General features: G+C 45.7%; 1 protein-coding gene across 1 annotated transcript; it reads left to right on the top strand.

Moving 5' to 3' along the window:
* Window positions 1–1315: 1315 nt before the first annotated feature.
* FOXE3 (forkhead box E3) lies at window positions 1316–2614 on the top strand. The gene has a single exon (XM_035123531.3). It carries the CDS (start codon window positions 1316–1318, stop codon window positions 2612–2614), a length of 1299 nt encoding a protein of 432 aa, XP_034979422.3.
* Window positions 2615–18202: the final 15588 nt, after the last annotated feature.

The raw sequence follows: 18202 nt of genomic DNA, 5'->3' as shown, positions 1-18202 counted from the left end.
AAAACGAAGCCCATGAATGGCATACGGGAACTTTAAAAACGTGTTCATAATCCAACACAATAGAAAAAATAAAATCGCGGTTTTCCCTTGCCTATTTTCCTCCACGCCCCTCCCGTATCCTGAATCCCCTTGTCAAGCCTGTCGAGTTGAATACATTCTGGTTTCGTTTTAAGGAGGATCCCCGTCCCTTGATCTAGGATTTAGAGGGTGTGCTAAGTAATTTGGAGGCAGCTTGAACAACGCCGCGTGTTGCTTAAGAAAAGCTTATCATAATTAATGTCACCCTTTCCCATCTCATCCTTCATACATTTCCGGAGTGTGTGAGAGAAGCGGGATCTGTATGTACATCGCAAAAGAATGATATACGCGCTCTAACTGAATGTATGGACGAGCAGAGAACCAGAACTCCCCTAGCAAGTGGCAACCGGTTCTGAAACAAAAGCGAATCCCACCGAATCCCATGAGATTTGTTTCTGCCCATTGGCATTATTCACCGGGAAGTTCTCCTGCGCAAATCTCAATGGGAACTGTGCCACCCCCCCACCCCCTTTCCAGGTCTTGCGCAACTTCCATTCTTTTAACTGAAGCAGCAGCAGGACTTGCCGGCCGTGTCTGCGCTTCTGTCTTCCTACATCCCGTTGGCTAAAGCATCTGCAAAGCACACTTCCTTCCAAGTAAGTTCTCTTGACGTGCAGGGACAGTCTTGCCCTTAGGAGCCAGTTGCTGTTCCGGAGTCGCCTCGGGGAATTCCCAGTAGTGCTTCGACGTATCCGCCCGTCTCCAAGCCGAAAAGGAGACGGTGCGTGCGGTCCGCAAACGTCTTACTGAAAAGAAATCCCCTCGTCGTAGTTGCTGTGGGCTAAGGCTACAATCCTCTAATCCAGCCATGCTTACTTGCAGTAAAAGTCCCCTTGAACGTGGTGCGACACACTTCTGAGTTAGCACGCTTAGGATCGCGGGCTGGAGACGAAATCCTCCTTTACCTCCTCTCTACCCGGTGCAGATGAAGAAAGGAACCCCGGTTTAGTTTTTCACATACGAAATGCTGGCACCGGCTTGTGGAACGCTGTTTTCTGACAGGTGTGTTTGTTTGTGTGTGAGAGAGAGGGGGGGAGGGCGGGAGAGAGAGAGAGAATGCATGCGAGTGAGGAGGGGGAGCGTTCAGGTGGGTGGGCAATAGCCGAGCCATTGAGGGGGTCGCACCAGGGTGGCGCCAGGCCTGATCTATATAAAGCAGGTCGCCCGTCCAATACCTGGTCCCCGAGGGAGCTGTGCTGTTTCATCCGCCTTTCCCTCCCGGGAGCTTCCCTTGTATATGAACCTGGCCGGATTCTCCTTTTTCTCGGGTATATGCACCATGACCGCGGACTCCCTCCACTCGCCTAGCCAGGGGGCTAGTCCGGGCTCCCCCACTTTGCAGAGGGCCTCCCCGTCGGGCTGCAAAGTGGAGCCGCTGCTCATCAAAGCGGAGCCCAGAAGCAGCCCGGCGGAGAGAGCAGCGGAGCAGCCGGTCGAGGAGCAGCCACCTGGCCCCGGCACAGGTGGTGGTGCGGGAGGCAGCGGCGGCCGTCGGAGGAAGCGCCCCGTGCAGCGCGGCAAGCCGCCGTATTCCTACATCGCGCTGATCGCCATGGCCATAGCCAACGCGCCCGATCGGCGGCTGACGCTGGGCGGCATCTACAAGTTCATCACGGAGCGCTTCCCTTTCTACCGGGAAAACCCCAAGAAGTGGCAGAACTCCATCCGCCACAACCTGACCCTCAACGACTGCTTCGTGAAGATCCCCCGCGAGCCGGGCCACCCGGGCAAGGGCAACTACTGGACGCTGGACCCGGCCGCCGAGGACATGTTCGACAACGGCAGCTTCCTCCGGCGCAGGAAGCGCTTCAAGCGCACCGACCTCACCACCTACCCGGGCTACGTGCACAGCGCCAGCGCCTTCACCCCCAACCCGGGCCCCGTGGCCCGAGCGGGTCCCGGCTGCGGCGGCTCCGGAGGCGCCGCTTACCCGGGCGGCGGGGGCACCCTCTACTCCCCCGGCGGCGCCGCCGCCTACAGTGCGCAGCTGCCCGGCCTGCCGCAGTACCCCGGGGCGCCCCCGGCGCTGCCGCCGCGGATGTTCAGCATCGACAGCCTCATTAGCTCCCAGCAGCAGCAGCAGCAGCAGCAACAAGCAGCCGCGGCGGCGGCCCTGCAAGGCTCCCCGGTGGGGCCCGAGCTGTCTCACCACCCCTTGGGCCTCAACGGCGCTGGGGACCTGGGAAGCTGCCCCGGGAGCAACGTCGAGGCCTGTTTCCAGACGCAGCAGGTCAGCCCCGGCTTCCTGGGCCGACAGCCCCCGGCCATGGCCTACCCGTACTCGACCTCGCCGCCCGCCCACCTGGCCTTGCCGCCCGGCGCCTATTCGCCCCCCAGCGCGCAGCTCTACGGCGCCCCCAACAGGCTGGCCCTGCAGCCCGGACGGCCCGCCGCCTCTTCTTGCGCCGACCACGCCGAGCAGCTTTTGGGCCTGGCGGCCTCGCAGCTCAACGGGCTCGGGCAGTTCGGAGGCGCAGGCAACAACTCATACATGAGGCAGCCCAATTTCCACTCCGGCCTGGAAAGGTACTTGTGAAGCCGAGGAGGGAAGCCGGCCTTGGCTGGGCAGGCGGGCAAAGCCGTAACGTGAATCGACTAGGACATTTTAAGAATCGCCACGTGGGAAGGGAGCTGCGCGCCGGGTACTTGAATGAAACTCTCTTGTCGGGGCGGCCTGCTCGCGTGTGCCCCTGAATTGCGAGGAAGCACATGGCGGGGGCGCCCACAGGAACGTCTGAACTCTACACGTGGAAACTCTACACGTGAAGCATGCCGGCAGCACAAGGGAAGGGGCTACTCAGCACCTCCCCGCCCCCGCCCTACGTGTCCAAAGGAACATGCAGTGGGGCATCCCCATGCAAAAAGAGAGGACTGCCACAGGTCTTTGAGAATATTGTACATATGTAACATATTTTCCCCTCCTCCAGTAGGATCATGGATTTGCAATTTAGGACTTTTACATAGAGACTCTATGCCCATAACTGCCGCTTGGGAGGCACAGAGCCCCTCATGAATAGACATTCTGGAGACCCTGCCCAGTGTGCTGGAAAATGATCAGCAACATTTAGCATGAGCTTGAAGATCCAAGTCTTGCAGTTTGGCTAGTCCAACAGAATAGGAGATACTGAACAGTGTTTTGCTTTTTTGTTTTTAAATGATGTGTTGATTGGCTCAATAAGTTGTGCTTTTTTTTTTTAAAAAAAAGAGCTTTTAATGTCATCTGATCCCCATGTTCCACAGAGGTTTGCAATTGTGCCATTTCCAGGTCACAGACAAGGACAACTTTTCCCCCACAGTGGGACCCGAATCATAAGACAGAATTAAGGCCCTACCTCTTCAGGTGGCACTTTAGACCTGCAGTTTAGGGATGGCAGCTTAGAGGAACTTGCCATCTGCTAGTTCAGCCTTCTGCAGCCAGGATAGGGAGGAGGAGATGGAGAAGAAGGCAGCTGATCAGGGCTGGCTTAGGTTAGCCTCTTTGATTTGGCACTAAGATTGGCCCTTTCTTGCCATTGTTTCTGCTGAGGGAAGTGCTGAAGTGGCATTCCTGCTGTCTGCCCTCAAAAGTACTTGTTCTGACAGGTTTTCCAGAGCTTTCCTCCTTGTGGGCTCTGTTCTGACATTCTCAGTCCTTTATGTAAGAGAATGGCAGAGGACATGCTTTGCATGCAAAAAGTCCCAGGTTCAATTCCTGACATGTCCTGGTAGGGCAGGAGTGAGCCCTGTCAAATTCTGGAGAGCTGCTTCCATTCAGTGCAGACAATGTTGAGCTAAATGAACCAGAGATTTGATTCCCATGTTTAGCAGCTGCCTGTGGTTTCTAAGATCACCCAAGAAGCTTTGTGGCTGAGCTTGTATTATGTTTTTTAACCTTTTGCACCAGTGATGGGGAACCAGTGATTCTCCAGGCATCATTGGGCACCAGCTCCCATCAGCCCTTGCCATCCTGGCCACTGTAGTCCAATAACATCTGGAGGGTGGCAGCTTCCCCACCCCTGCTAGATAGATAGGATTCCATTATATCCACACAATAACTGGTGTGAGATAAAGTGAGGCTGACAGATGGTGGCTGACTGAATGTCACCTGGTGAGCTTGTGTCTGAGTGATGCTTTGAATCCCAGGTTTCCTCCATTCAACTACAATGCTATACTGCAGTGTTTCCCAACCTTGTGCCTCCAGCTGTTTTCAGACTACAATTCCCATCATTCCTGACCACTGGTCTTGCTAGCTAGGGATGATGGGAGTTGTAGTCCCAAAACATCTGGAGGCACAAGGTTGGGAAACACTGCTATACTGTATCTTCTATACACTGCACTGTCTTGGAGATACCAAGAAGGCCAGTAGGAATTTGCTGGTATGTAGCACCTCATTTGGTTTTACGGACCTCCTAGTGGCGCAGCAATAAAACTGCTAGCACATTTGCAAAGCTAAACCTGGTATGGTTTCAGATTGGATGATGAGATTTCTGCATTGCAGGGAATTGGACAAGATGACCCTTAGGGTCCCTTCCAGCTCTACAATTATATGATTGTATGTTACTTTATTCTGGCAGTGAATACTTGCACTTGACAAAGAGCTGCCTAGTTTTCAAAGCTGGCAAATCTTACACAACGGGTTGGGCCAACAACATACCATTTTTACTTCCTGTGTGTCTCCTTATCACTGCGTAGGCAGTGTATAGTACATTTCAAATGTATTGTTACATGTGAAAGTGGTTTGCATTACCCGTCAGTAACGTTTCATAATGTGCAGGTAATTGACAATCATCATCGTGCCACACAATGCATGTATTATGCAGTGTTGCTCGCTGGACTACTGTATCATGTTACAGCACCAACATGTCATGCTGCATATGAAATGTACAGTGTATATAGTGCATATTGCATATATAGCATTAGCATAGTTTGTAGTGCATATTGCATAATGAACAAGAATGCCTTTGGAATAATGCACAGTAGTGCTTTGCATATATTAGAATATCCCAGGATGTGGGATTCCTTGATAACCTATAGCCAAATATCTCAGTTCATAACTTAGTTAAGTGTATTTTGATTTAAGCATATTTAGATGCAGTCATAGAAATGTGTCATTTAAAAAGTCGATTTCATTTAAATAATTGGGATACTATTGATTCCACTGATTTCAGTCAAAGATTGCAAATATATTTGGGATCAAAGCCTATATTGATTTAAATCTGAGCTCTTAAATGGACTATTGATTCATCGGTGATGCTTAAAGAATTAGTAGCATTAAGTATTTCAATATTAATATTTAATACATTTAAAGCCTGGTTCTCATTGAGGTGATAAACCTTTATCTGGTCTGTTCCACATCATACTGCTGGTGAGGTCTCACATGATGCAACTCTGTACCATAAATCAGTCAATCCCTGCACATAGGAAGGTGGCATGTTTGGAAGAAGGCAAGGTTAGGACCCTTCTTCCCTGACACATAGTTTGTTTTGTATGGAGAAGCATTCCCTACCTACAGTAGGGAAGTGGTGCGTTCCAAGGACAGGTTTAACACTTCAGTGACAATTAGTCCTGCTTATTAAATTAAGCAATTCTTTTTGTAAGTAGGAGGAATTTATATTTTTCTAACTTAGGGGAAAAAATTAAATACTCATTTTAGACATGCTTAAGTGTGCTGGTCCTGTTTTGAATGTGCCTCTTGAATAGATGATTTATTATTTAAAAGGAAAACAAAGGAAGAACAATTCTTAAGCTTTTCAAATCTTGTTTGTGACGTGAGCTTTACCTGTGTGTTTTTGCTCCTATATTTGTCAACAGGGGAGTCACTTAGCTCCTTAGTCTTCCTTTGAAATGCACGGACCCTGGTAACAGTGTTTTTGCACGATCAGGGGTGGCAGGTCATAAAGAAGCATTTGCACATGCTAGAAAACATGCAAAGCTTCCTGTGCTACAGATGGCCATGTGGTTTGGGAGGCAAGGGCTACTCACGCTGATGGCACAGTACAGCAGAGCTATCCAAACTGTGTGTCGTGGCATGTCAGTGTGTTGGCGTGTCGTGTGAACACTCCCCATGCACCTCCCATGCTTGGAAAGGGGTCAGTTTAACTTCCCGTTTGCTACTAAAACTGAATTACTCTGTTGTGAAATGATGCTTGCTTAAAAAGTTTGTGAAAAGTTTGGAAAGCTCTGTGGTAGAGTCTCATTGATGGTTATGGATAGTTAAGCGTGTGCTTAGCTTTCTCCCATTGAAATCAGTGAGTTTTAAGCGTTTTGTTTTTTTTAATCATGTCCCATGTCTTGTATGTCAAATAAGTGAGTGGTCTCCGTTAGGGGAAAAAGAAGTATTAAGTACTTCACTGTTTCATTTGTTGAAATGATCTAAAAGGCAGTTGTGTCCAGCAACCTTATTTGGGCTCAATCAGAAAGTTCTGCCCTTGGAAGGCTATGTTTGGAAGATCAGCTAGAGTAACCAAATAGTCTAAGCCAGGGGTTCCCAACAAAATTTTCTCGAGGACCCCTCATCGAGCCGCTATTGTGACGAGGACCCCCGTTAATTCCTAATCCTAAAATTAAAAAGTGAGAGCCAAATTAAGAGTCTTTTTATATTTATACTTTTTTACAGTTACAACAGAGTACTCCATCAGTATACAGTTAGTTTTAATTTTCAGTTCTTAATGAGATGAACCACTTTTTAACCAACGGTCCATTTTTCACTACGCAAACTGTAGCTTCTGCGAAAAACAACGCTTTGTTTACAAACACTACTGTTTTGCAAAGAGGCAGCGCGCGCCAGGGAGGAGGGAGGGGAATGGAGAAGACAGGGTACCTACGCAGTAGCGCACAAATGAAGCCGACGCGCGCAAAGCATCTTGGGGAGGTGAGCGTTAGTAGAATGCGCGCGCTGCCTCTTTGCAAAACAGTAGTGTTTGTAAAGTGCCACCTAACAGCATACAGCAGAACTACTGTCTCTATCTAAATCTAGTTTTGCGCTAGACTCTGCTCATGCAGGAAGCGGCCAAAACAAAAAATCTGTTATCATACGAAATATATTTAATATATTTTTTATTCTAATAGCATATTGCGGACCCCTCTGGCATAGCTCGCGGACCCCTGGGGGTCCGCGGACCACCTGTTGGGAACCACTGATATAGTGCATGCTTTCTGTACCCGCTTCTGTGAATGTATGACAGGATGTGCATCTTGATCAGAAGAGTCCTCCTTCAGTCCTTGGTTACTCATCTTGGTCCAGACTTGCTTACTCATCTAGCCAGTGGGATTGAGTGAAGGTCTAAGTGGGAAGCAGTTGCCCACTTCCCTTTAAGAGTCATTAGCCTGAGCAAATTGTAGCATTGTTGTAATGGTTTAAGCATATGGGAGGAAGATAAGGCAGAATAATAACTTTCATTTTTTCATTTTTGACTTGTTGCGGTTGGGAGAACAGATGAGCTTTATCACCTAAGGAAAATGATCAGAAAGTTAGCATATCCAGCAGCAAATATTAATCTTTAGCTTGGGCCCTTTTGTCTCTAGCTCAGATAAATATACATTTATGCCATTTGGGAGGCTGCAATGCCTTTGATATGATTCTCACTAGGCAGTGTCATTAAGACCAGTGAAACTACCTACCTCTGTCCTTGGGAAATGGTGCTTGAGCTATTCAAGCCTTTTTCAGTTCCCTGGCAGTCAGAAGAAAGCTTGATCTGCCTGGGAAACTTCTCAGAAGACTCTTGAAGATCTCTGCAGTCTTTGGTTTCCATTGAAGTGTGCCTGGAGCCAGCAGGGCTCTGGTTGTCTGAAGAGGTGCATTATCGCTCTCTGGTGTTTTTTAGCTGGCTCCTCCTTTGCGCACTTAAAGTTGTCTTTGTAGGCTCTTAACATTTTCAAGCATAGCCTGATGTGGAATGTTGCAGCATTTATTTTCCAAAGCTTCACTTAGCCCTGATGACTGTAGTACTATCTATCTACCCACCTGCACGTACACAAACACGCGTGCGCACACACACACACACACACACACACACACACACACACAGTGTAGAAACTCAGATATATAAGTTAGACACCAAATGAGCACCTTAAACCTAGGTTACAGTCGTCACAATGGAATGTCTATTCTGTTTGCTAGGGAGTTTAACTAGATGACCCTTGGCTCTCAACACCACAATTCTATGATTCTATGATCCCAACTGCATTGCTTAGCTGTAGCTTGCTCTTGCAACAAATCACTTGTCTCAGTAGGCAAGAAGGAGAAATGCATACAGTGGAAATGGAAATGGTATTAACAATGGACTAAGGCAGAGGTTTTTAAAGTGTGACCTGGGGCCCAGAAATCTTCACATGGACCTGCACCAGTAGCAAAATGCGCCTGGGGAATTTCAAACACTGTATACATACATATAAAGGTAAAGGTAAAGGGCCCCTGACAGTTAAGTCCAGTCGCAGATGACTCTGTTGTTGCGGCGCTCCTCTCGGTTTACAGGCCGAGGAAGCCGGTGTTTGTCCACAGTTTTTCCAGGTCATGTGGCCAGCGTGACTAAGCTGCTTCTGGCACAATGGAACACTGAAACCAGAGCAGCACACAGAAATGCTGTTTACTTTTCTGCCGAGGCGGTACCTATTTATCCACTTGCACTTTGGAGCATGCTTTCGAACTGCTAGGTTGGCAGGAGCTGGGACCGAGCAATGGGAGCTCATCCCGTTGCGGGGATTTGAACCGCCAACCTTCTGATTGGCAAGCCCAAGAGACTCAGTGGTTTAGACCACAGCGCCACCGGCATTTGGATTTGGTTTGGGATGTGTATGTACAGTGGTACCTCAGGTTACAGACACTTCAGGTTACAGGCGCTTCAGGTTACAGACTCCTCTAACACAGAAATAGTACCTCGGGTTAAGAACTTTGCTTCAGGATGAGAACAGAAATTGGATGGTGGTGGCACGGCGGCAGCGGGAGGCCCCATTAGTTAAAGTGGTACCCCAGGTTAAGAACAGTTTCAGGTTAAGAACGGCCCTGCAGAACGAATTAAGTTCTTAACCCGAGGTACCATTGTATATACATACATATATACACATCCAAAACCAACATAGTAACCAGGAGCCTTATTGGCAATATGTTACTGCTTCTTAAACAGTTCTTACCACAGAGATCAACAAGCTAAGACTAAAGTTCACAAAGCACTTAATGTCGTATTCATACTTAATCAATGGAGTTCATCTTGATTCAATGTAAATGCTTTTATTTAAATTATTTCGGGATTGCCAGCTTTCACATCTGCACAACAGACATCACCACTGGAATCTGGGTTGGGGATAATTAAGGAGCTGATGAAATAAAGAATTTAGTAGTTGCCTCTTACTTACTTGGTTCTGTTCACAATCTGAGTGCGTTCAGAAACATCCTTAGCACATCCACCAGGAATGAAGCTAATTCAAACTGATTAAAAATAATAGAGATATACCTTGTTGAATTCAGAGGACCTTTGAAAAAGGCCCGGGATGAAAGCTGAAATGGAAGAAGTTATAAGTTTTCCCGCACAAACCAGGAGGTGAGCAATATGGTAATACATATTTTGGGTGGCCTTCTTAAACTCCTGTGGGGAGTTCCTTCATGATTATCTTAATGTATCACAACTAGTCTTTTAAGCTTTCGTTTCAAAAGCTTGTTTATAGCTGGGATGAATCAAGCAAATGAGTTGGATTAAAGTGTCATGAGGGGCATAAGCCTAGCAGGGCCAAAGTGGATTTAGGTTGAGGGGAAGTTTATGTTTGCCTTGCCAGTAGGGTAAAGCTATGCTTCTCCAGCTAGGTGAACCTCCAGCGTAAGCAATTATTGTTAAGGAAAAAAGGCAAATTATAAATAGTTAGCCTTCCTTTGCTTAGTAACAGGAAGGCAATGTAGTCTGTTTTAACTAATGGTATACTTACGGAGGACTGAATTGAGCTTTCATCATAAGAGGCAACAGCAAATTACCTAAAGACTTTCTGTTCCTGATCGGCAATGAGAAATGTATATATTAGGTGTAGCTAAAAGTGAAGACGTAGAAGAACAAAACAGAAAGAGGACCAGATGTTGCCCCAGATGCCATTACCAACAGGTTGCAATTCACCTGCAGTATCAAGTTGCTGCAAGATATGACCTTCCAAAAGCTCTGAGGAGTTTTAAAGAAGTTCCATTGGAGATCTCTTCAAGCAGATATGTAATGGAGCAAATTTATCCTCTGCTGAATGAATACATAGAAAGTGAGTCAGTTCATCCCGACGTTTTGGTGCAGATCCATGGGATGTCTCTCCTGATTATGCTGGGAATTTTGTCCCCCTCCCTAGCAATAAGAACAGAAACTAACACAATGTATGGTGGCTTAGTGTGAATGCGTGTTAGAACAATTTGGTTCTAGTTTAGGGGTGTATTTTATGAGCAGCTTCATCTAGTACACAAAAAAGGTGTGTGCAGCTGGCAGGAGCATAATCATCTTGTGGGGAGCTTTAATTCATGGTGTTTTGGAGATGCTGGGTGTTTTGTCGAGTACTCAAAGACCTAGGCACTTGTCATGGGGAGAGGCTGAGTACCAGGTGGTCAATGAAAGGTGAGAAAATAGTGGGATAAAGACAGGAGAATGTTTCCCAATCAGTGGCTGCTCAAAAGTATGCTAGTTGTATTGCTAGTAATTTTGGCAAACAAACAAACAAACATCCCCTTTACAGTCTGGTTCTCCTGTAACTGATCTGTGTGTTTGCGCATGATTTCCTCCTCCTTTGTGTATTGATAAGCACAAATTGTGCGATTTTATGTACTGTATTTCTACTCTTTGTACTGCTTAATAATTCCTTGGTGACAATGCATATGTAAAGACCTAAATTCATCTCTTTCCAGGGGCATCTAGATGGGGAAAGAGTTTCATCTAGGGATGAGCAAATCTGTTCTCCCAAGATCTCATTTTTCCAGTCTTAAATTCAGTTTTCCACATTTCTGCAGCCATTTGCAATTGTGTGTGCACTTTTTTTTAAAAGCAAAGAACTCTCATGAAAATCGTCCGCATTTTTTGTGACCCTCTTCTAATACACATTTTTCTATGCAGTTTTGACTAGTGCAAGCAGTTTATAATGCATTTTTGTCAGTTATCTAGTCATTTTTCTGCATTTTTATAAACAAGGATGGTTGGAGAACAGCATCTTTGAATTCAGATACATGTGAATTATCAGATTCCTACTGCATCCCTGGCTGCATCTGCTTTTCCAAAGTGCAAGATCAAAAATGAATTACAGGACTTGCCTGTCTTCTCTCTCTTTGCTCCTCACCGACCCAATCCTTCCCATTCTAAACGCTCAAATAATATGAAGGAAGATGCGTACCGAAAGGTTAACTGCTTAAAAAGGCGGGTGTTGAGGCCAAACAGCTCAAGTGCAACCCCTGCTGTTGGGTAGCAAAGTAGCAATTAAGATGCAGTTTTGCGTTATCTCTGCCTATAGATCCAGGTATTTTGAAGGTATATCCATCTTATTTCATAAACTTTTGGCATGGATGGATTTCTTCCAACAAGGATTAATTTTTATTGTTACCCTGAGAAAAGTATTCACATGTGTGTGAAAAGAGAAATTAACACAGTACGACTGCATTTGGACAAAACCCCAAACACTTCATTTCCTCAAAAATATTTACATTCTGCCTTTAATCAAAAGATCCCAACGTGATCTAAAATGCAAAGTTGGTGGAGAAATAAGTTCTTTCTTGCCACCACCATCAAGGAAGATGAACTCTGGCCCACATTTAGTTGGACTAGTTTTCTTTCATTGTCACTCTTAGTGTTATTCTGTGAATGGTAAACCCAAATTAATCTGTGAATGGTAAACCCAAATTAATCTGCATAAATCACTGGAATGGCCTGCATATGTTGAAGACAAACCACCTGGAGTTTGGGAGCCTAAGCCTGCTGCCTAATTTGATGGTGTGGCTGTGGGTAGATGAGCCAACACAACTGCTTAACAAGGAGTTAAAAGGTAAAGGTAAAGGGACCCCTGACCATTAGGTCCAGTTGTGACTGACTCTGGGGTTGTGCGCTCATCTCGCATTATTGGCCGAGGGAGCCGGCGTATAGCTTCCAGGTCATGTGGCCAGCATGACAAAGCCACTTCTGGCGAACCAGAGCAGCACATGGAAACACCGTTTACCTTCCCGCTGTAGCGGTTCCTATTTATCTACTTGCATTTTGACGTGCTTTTGAACTGCTAGGTTGGCAGGAGCTCGGACCAAGCAACAGGAGCTCACCCCATCACAGGGATTCGAACCGCCGACCTTCTGATCAGCAAGCCCTAGGCTCAGTGGTTTAACCCACAGCGCCACAAGGAGTTACATCAAAGTAAAATGATGGTGCCAAGCACACATCATAGAATTGTAGAGTTGAAAGGGACCACAAGAGTAATCTGGGCCAATCCTCTGCAATGTAGGGATCTTTTGCCCACCGTGGGGCTGGAACCCACAACCCTGAGATCAAGAGTCTCGTGCTCTACTGACTGAGCTACTATCTCTCTGTGGGAGCATGCTTTTTGGAAATCAACGGGATGAATGCATTGAATGTTCCTCGCTCTGACATTCCCCCCTACAATGTTTAAGCCACAAAGGGTTACATGGAAGTTGGCTCTGACTCTGGGCCCAATGAAGTGTGTCGCACTGGAGCCAGCTACATGTTCCGCACCATTACCCCCATTATTCCCTTCGTTTCACACCCTGATCCATTGTTTGCAATGAAACTGTACCAGAGACATGGAAAATTACACTTTTGCACACCCCACATTTTGTGCTGGAATGTGTGGAAGTTTTGGAGCAATATGCAAGCTCATCTTTTTGCTGGTCCCAAGAGCCTCAGGTAACGTCTTAAGCTCAAAGAACTGAAAGGAGCATGCTATGTGAACATGCTTTGAGCAGGCCATGTGATCTGTCAGAAGTTGGGGGTGGGGAGAAGCAAGGGCAGAGAAATAACTCAGATTTCATTACTCCATTTATTAGCACCCATGGAGAAATTCCTTCCAATGCACATGGCGGCTTCAAAGGAGTGGCTTTTGTCAAGTCTGCAGCCAGGGAGGAAAGGGTTAAACTCTCCCTCCTTGTCTGATGTTAAGCATAAGAATCCATGCTGGTCCAGTAAGAAAAACAAAACAAAAACCGCAGGCAATACCTTTATGAGGACCAACCAAAATGTCACAAAAGTGAGCATGCTTTTGAGTTCTCCATGTTGCTTAACATCCAGGCTGCTGAAAACTTCTGCAGAAATGGAAAGCTTGCCTGCCATTTCATGACATTTCAATTGGTTCTACAATAAAGGCACTGCCAGACTGTAGATGTTTGACATTTTACTATGTTTTTATCTGTGTTGGAAGCCACCTAGAGTGGCTGGGGCAACTCAGTCAGATGAGTGGAGTATTATTATTATTATTATTATTATTATTATTATTATTTATTTATTTATTTATTTGCATATAGATAATAAATCTTACATTTTTTTGCAGGGGGGAACAATACATTTCTGAAATAATTTAGCCCCTGGGACCCTAGGGGGGGGGGAGGAGGAAGGTTCTGTTACTGCGTTTGGCATTGCCACTGGCCTTCATGATTGCAAGGCACCCTTGGCAAATTCCCCGCCCCCCCCCTTCCAAAAAAGTGCTCCAATTCTCAAATTTGGAACGGGCTTCTGGAACATTTCCTGCAAACTGCTTAGAGGTGTTACTACAATTGAGTGGATTATATTTTTTCTTAGATAAAATAAATAAAACAACACCAGAAACTGTTTTATTTAATGCTGTATTGTTTTACTATTCGATTGGAAGCCGCCCAGAGTGGCTGGGGAGACTCAGCCAGATGGGCGGGGTACAAATAATAAATTATTATTATTACATTATTTTACAGTCAGTCAGCCCATATATCAGGCATCCCCAAACTGCGGCCCTCCAGATGCTTTGGCCTACAACTCCCATGATCCCTAGCTAACAGGACCAGTGGTCGGGGAAGATGGGAATTGTAGTCCAAAACATCTGGAGGGCCGAAGTCTGGGAATGTCTGCCATATATCTAGCTAGCTCAGTAATGCTTACCCTGAGTGGCCTTCAGGGTTTCAGGCAGGGATCATTTTTTTGGCCCTACTTTAAGATGTTGGGGATTGAACCTGGGAGTTTTTACATGCAAAGCACATGCTCCAGTGCTGTGCTGTGGCCCTTTGCGTCCTCTCTTCAAGGTTGGGAAAGGGTAGCTTTTTAGCTTGCAGCCAGAGACTGGTTAACCTGCTTTTTCTTTCATATCCAGTAGATGGTGCTAGCATATAATGGACTTCCCTTATATTATCATCATGATCATAGCCAGAGGGAAGGATGTCCTGGAAATACATGCTAAATGTTTATGACCTTTCCCTGTTGATCTGGCTTGTAATCACCACTCTTTAAGTCAACTGCCCCCCAACCCTGATGTGCTGTGTATCTCTTTTGTATGGCGATGTGGCATATTTCTTTCAGAAATGAAAATAATGTAAGAGACATCCAGTGCTGAATTTAACCACACGTCAAGGGGGAACTGGTTCCTCCATGCTAGAGGGGAAGAAAGCTACATTTGCTAGCCGAGGGTTGGGTCTTTATGGAGCATTTCGTCTAATTTCTTTACAGAGTGATTATATGGCAACAAGCTTTCATCCTGATTGCTTGCAGGGTGCTAACACTTCTCCGCGTTATTCATTCATTTTATATGTATACTGCTGTTACACACACACACACACACACACACACACACACACACAATGGTCAAAGCAGCTTACAAAAAAGAAAAAAAGAAACAGGGATGCATTTCAAACAAACACTACAAAAACAACTTCATAATAAAAACAATAGCAAATATAATAACATACCAAAAAACCACATTCCAATACTATAAATATACCAAATATACGTATACCAAATATACGTAAATGGGAGCTTCACAGTTTCACCTTAGTCTGTGGGGATTACATGAGGAAATTGTGCAGGCATGTGTGGGAATGACTGAGATCTGGTGCTGGCAAGCCACACCGATCTGCGAGAGTGTGGGCATTAGCGCGGCAAACCGGCTAATGTCAGAATGGGAAACACGTAAAGAAGGACAGGTCAGAGGCTCAGGTCAGCAGGGCAACAGGTCACAACAGAGCAAGAAGGATCAAGGAGGATCTGGATGGAACTGGATGAATCAGGACAAGCCAGATGGGTCAAGCCAAGGAGGGTAACACAATGGGAACTAGGAGGGGGTGTTTACAGAGTGACATGTGCTTGGAGCATGGACAGAGGGCATGGCAAAACAACACGTGGGCTATGGAGGATGTCTTAGGGAGTGACCGGGTGTGACGTTACAGGAAACATCACCTTGTATGGGACTGCACTGCTGTAATTGGCTAGAAGTTACACTGTCGTTGTAATGATTAACTGTCATCCTGAGCTTTCAATAAAAGGAAGCGCTCGAGCTCTGCTCTTGGTCGCCTTCCCATTGAGTTCAACCTGCCTCGAGTCGTGCCGTCTTTGCCCCAGACAACATTAGTCCCAGGGGCACTCCTCCCATGGTGTTGTTCAGTGTCCCACCCCTGTAACAATTTCTTTTAAGGCTTCCAAGGGCAAAGGGTGGGGTAGCTGAAAACACCCCTTCCATGATGTTACTCATTCATCCCACACTTTTTAATGCATTTGCCTGTTATTTGCCAAACCACAAAATATCAGGAGTTTTTAAAAGTAGGGTTTTTTTTCATTCTAGGGCAATTAATCCACTTTAATTGTGCAAGCCTAATTTTCTGGTATATGCACTTGAATTCCTCCTACAAAAATAGTGACAGTCTGGCAACACCCTATAGCAACTTATATCCTTTCAGAATAGAAGCTCTGCAAACTGGCAGCATGATCTTGAATTTCAATGGCACATATCCTTCTTGACTTCATTCAGGGCCAGCTCTACGGCAAGGCGGCGCAGGGCGCCAGGGCGGCGGGCCACCAGGGGGGCGCCGCGCTGCAGCGCCCGCAGCATCCGCGTGGCGGGCGCTGGGAAATGGGGCAGGGGGGCGCGGAGGGATCTTCGCACCACGGCACCAGGGCACCAGAAATGCTTAAGACGGCCCTGACTTCATTATTGGTGTATATTGAGCTGAAAACTGCCTTAATACATGGAAGGTTCAGCCATCTAGAATCCTATGCTTGTTTGTTTGTACCTGGGCACAAAGCTTGGAAAGTGTGTGCCAAATCATTAAATCATTGCCATCCCTACTCTTGTGGGTTTGTTTTCTTTAATGCTGAAGTACATCCTTTGCCATTTCTTTATTTCTGTGTCATGATATCTGTGTGATTTCAGCACATCAAGAAGGTAAAACAGTTATGTAACATTTTTGCGCCCAAATGTGCAGCTTTTCAGTCCATATATTTAAGAACAAGAAACGGGTTAGACATGGTTTTCCTTCACTCAAAATATCTGCTTCTTTTCATGGGGTTGTTAAAATACATATATTGTACAAGAATTGTCTGTTTGATACTTTTCATAGCAACAATTAATTCAAACTGGTCAGCCATCTTTAGTCATTTGTACATCATGCACATTGCCACAAGGTGGCGACCTAACAATGCATATTTGCAATACCTACCACCAACCTTCACAGATTTCTTCATATAGTTTTGATTTTAAGATGAATCTTGTTCTCTTGCTTTGATGCTCCTACATCAATTGGCTGGCTTTTACCCTTGATTTGGTTACATGAATTGGTTATGGAAACAAACCACCTGGGATTCAACTTCTGGCACTGATCCTTCAAAGGCTGCTGCCCTCCAGTAATATTCTTTGGCAACCAATGTTAGCAGTTCCTTGTGCTTCCTTGATTTTCTTTCTCATTTGATTGACAAGATGGTGGTTGAATGAGGATTGTGGGATGGAAACAGAACTCTAGAGGATGTAGATCTGGAGCAACGCCTTTGCCACAATCCCTAATACTGAAACTTACTTGTTCTAAGTGAGAATACAAGCTGTCAATCAGAGTTTAGTCACAGAGAGGTGGAGGACACATAGATGTTGAGGTGGTGTGTGTGGCAGTCAAAAATCTAGTCTGTATGGAAGCTATAGGTTTATCTTAAATATCACACTTTACTCCCTAGAACTGCTAGGCTAGGGACATAGCTCAGTGGCAGAGCATCTGCTTTACATTGGAAAGATCCTGGGCTCAATCTCCAGGTGGTAGGTCAGGGAGAGATCACTGTCCGAAATCATGCCAGCCAGTGTAGACATGCTGAGCTAGCTGGACCAGTGGACTCAATATAAGGCTCTTCCGATGCTCCTATGACATCCCTAGAGCTGTTGCTAAACATGTTAGGGCTAAAATCTGCAAGGAATAGAGGGCATTACAGGATGCACATGGTGTCACCATGTTTCCCCATGCTTCTTGCTAGTGTGCCACAGTTGCTGGTGTTCCATTATTCTGCACAACGTAGACATTTGAGCCAGGCTTCCTATAACCAACCCTTCAAGCAAACACAAAGAGACCTTGCCAATAGCTTCAGTAGTTCCTTCCACTCTCTTCTTCTCTGGTCCTAAGAGAACGAGGAGCATATTCTGGGATTACGTCCAGGAATTCTTGTGTGGCCAGAAACATCTTTGGTGGCAAACCAGTTGGATTACCACCAGATTAAGAGAACTCCTTGCACAAATGGATGATGTCAGTGGAACACCAGGAGACAGCTTTGTGACTCCTTTAGAATGGGCTGGTGCAGTGTCTGAGCATAGTTTTGCATTTGGATACAGTGCAGAAGTTTCCATTTTGAGTGAAAAAGTCATAAGTGTTAATAACTTGCCTTTTAGAACAAGGCAGTGAGCTCACCCATCTTTAAGCAGCTTCCTTTTCTTCTTGAAATGTGCCTTAGGTCATAATTTTGACTGAATCTGAAAATGCAAGGCTGAATGGCACCAAGGCCAGGAAAAAATGGAATCCTGGTAACATGAATAACAAAGGGCATTTTTAGTGGACTCAGCTTCCCATTATTATATATTTACATAAAATATATTCAGCTTTCTTCTATTTCATGTTGTGCAGCTAGCTAGCACTATTTCTATTTCTGATGTTTCATTAAAGAAGAATTTACACACATATACATTTCCTACAAAAAAGAAATACTGAACTGAGTAG

Source organism: Zootoca vivipara, chromosome 7 (genome assembly GCF_965207765.1).
Source record: "Zootoca vivipara chromosome 7, rZooViv2.hap1.1, whole genome shotgun sequence".
Classification (NCBI taxonomy): Eukaryota; Metazoa; Chordata; class Lepidosauria; order Squamata; family Lacertidae; genus Zootoca; species Zootoca vivipara.
Note: the sequence above shows the minus strand (reverse complement) of the source record. Positions and strands in the feature narration are given on the sequence as shown.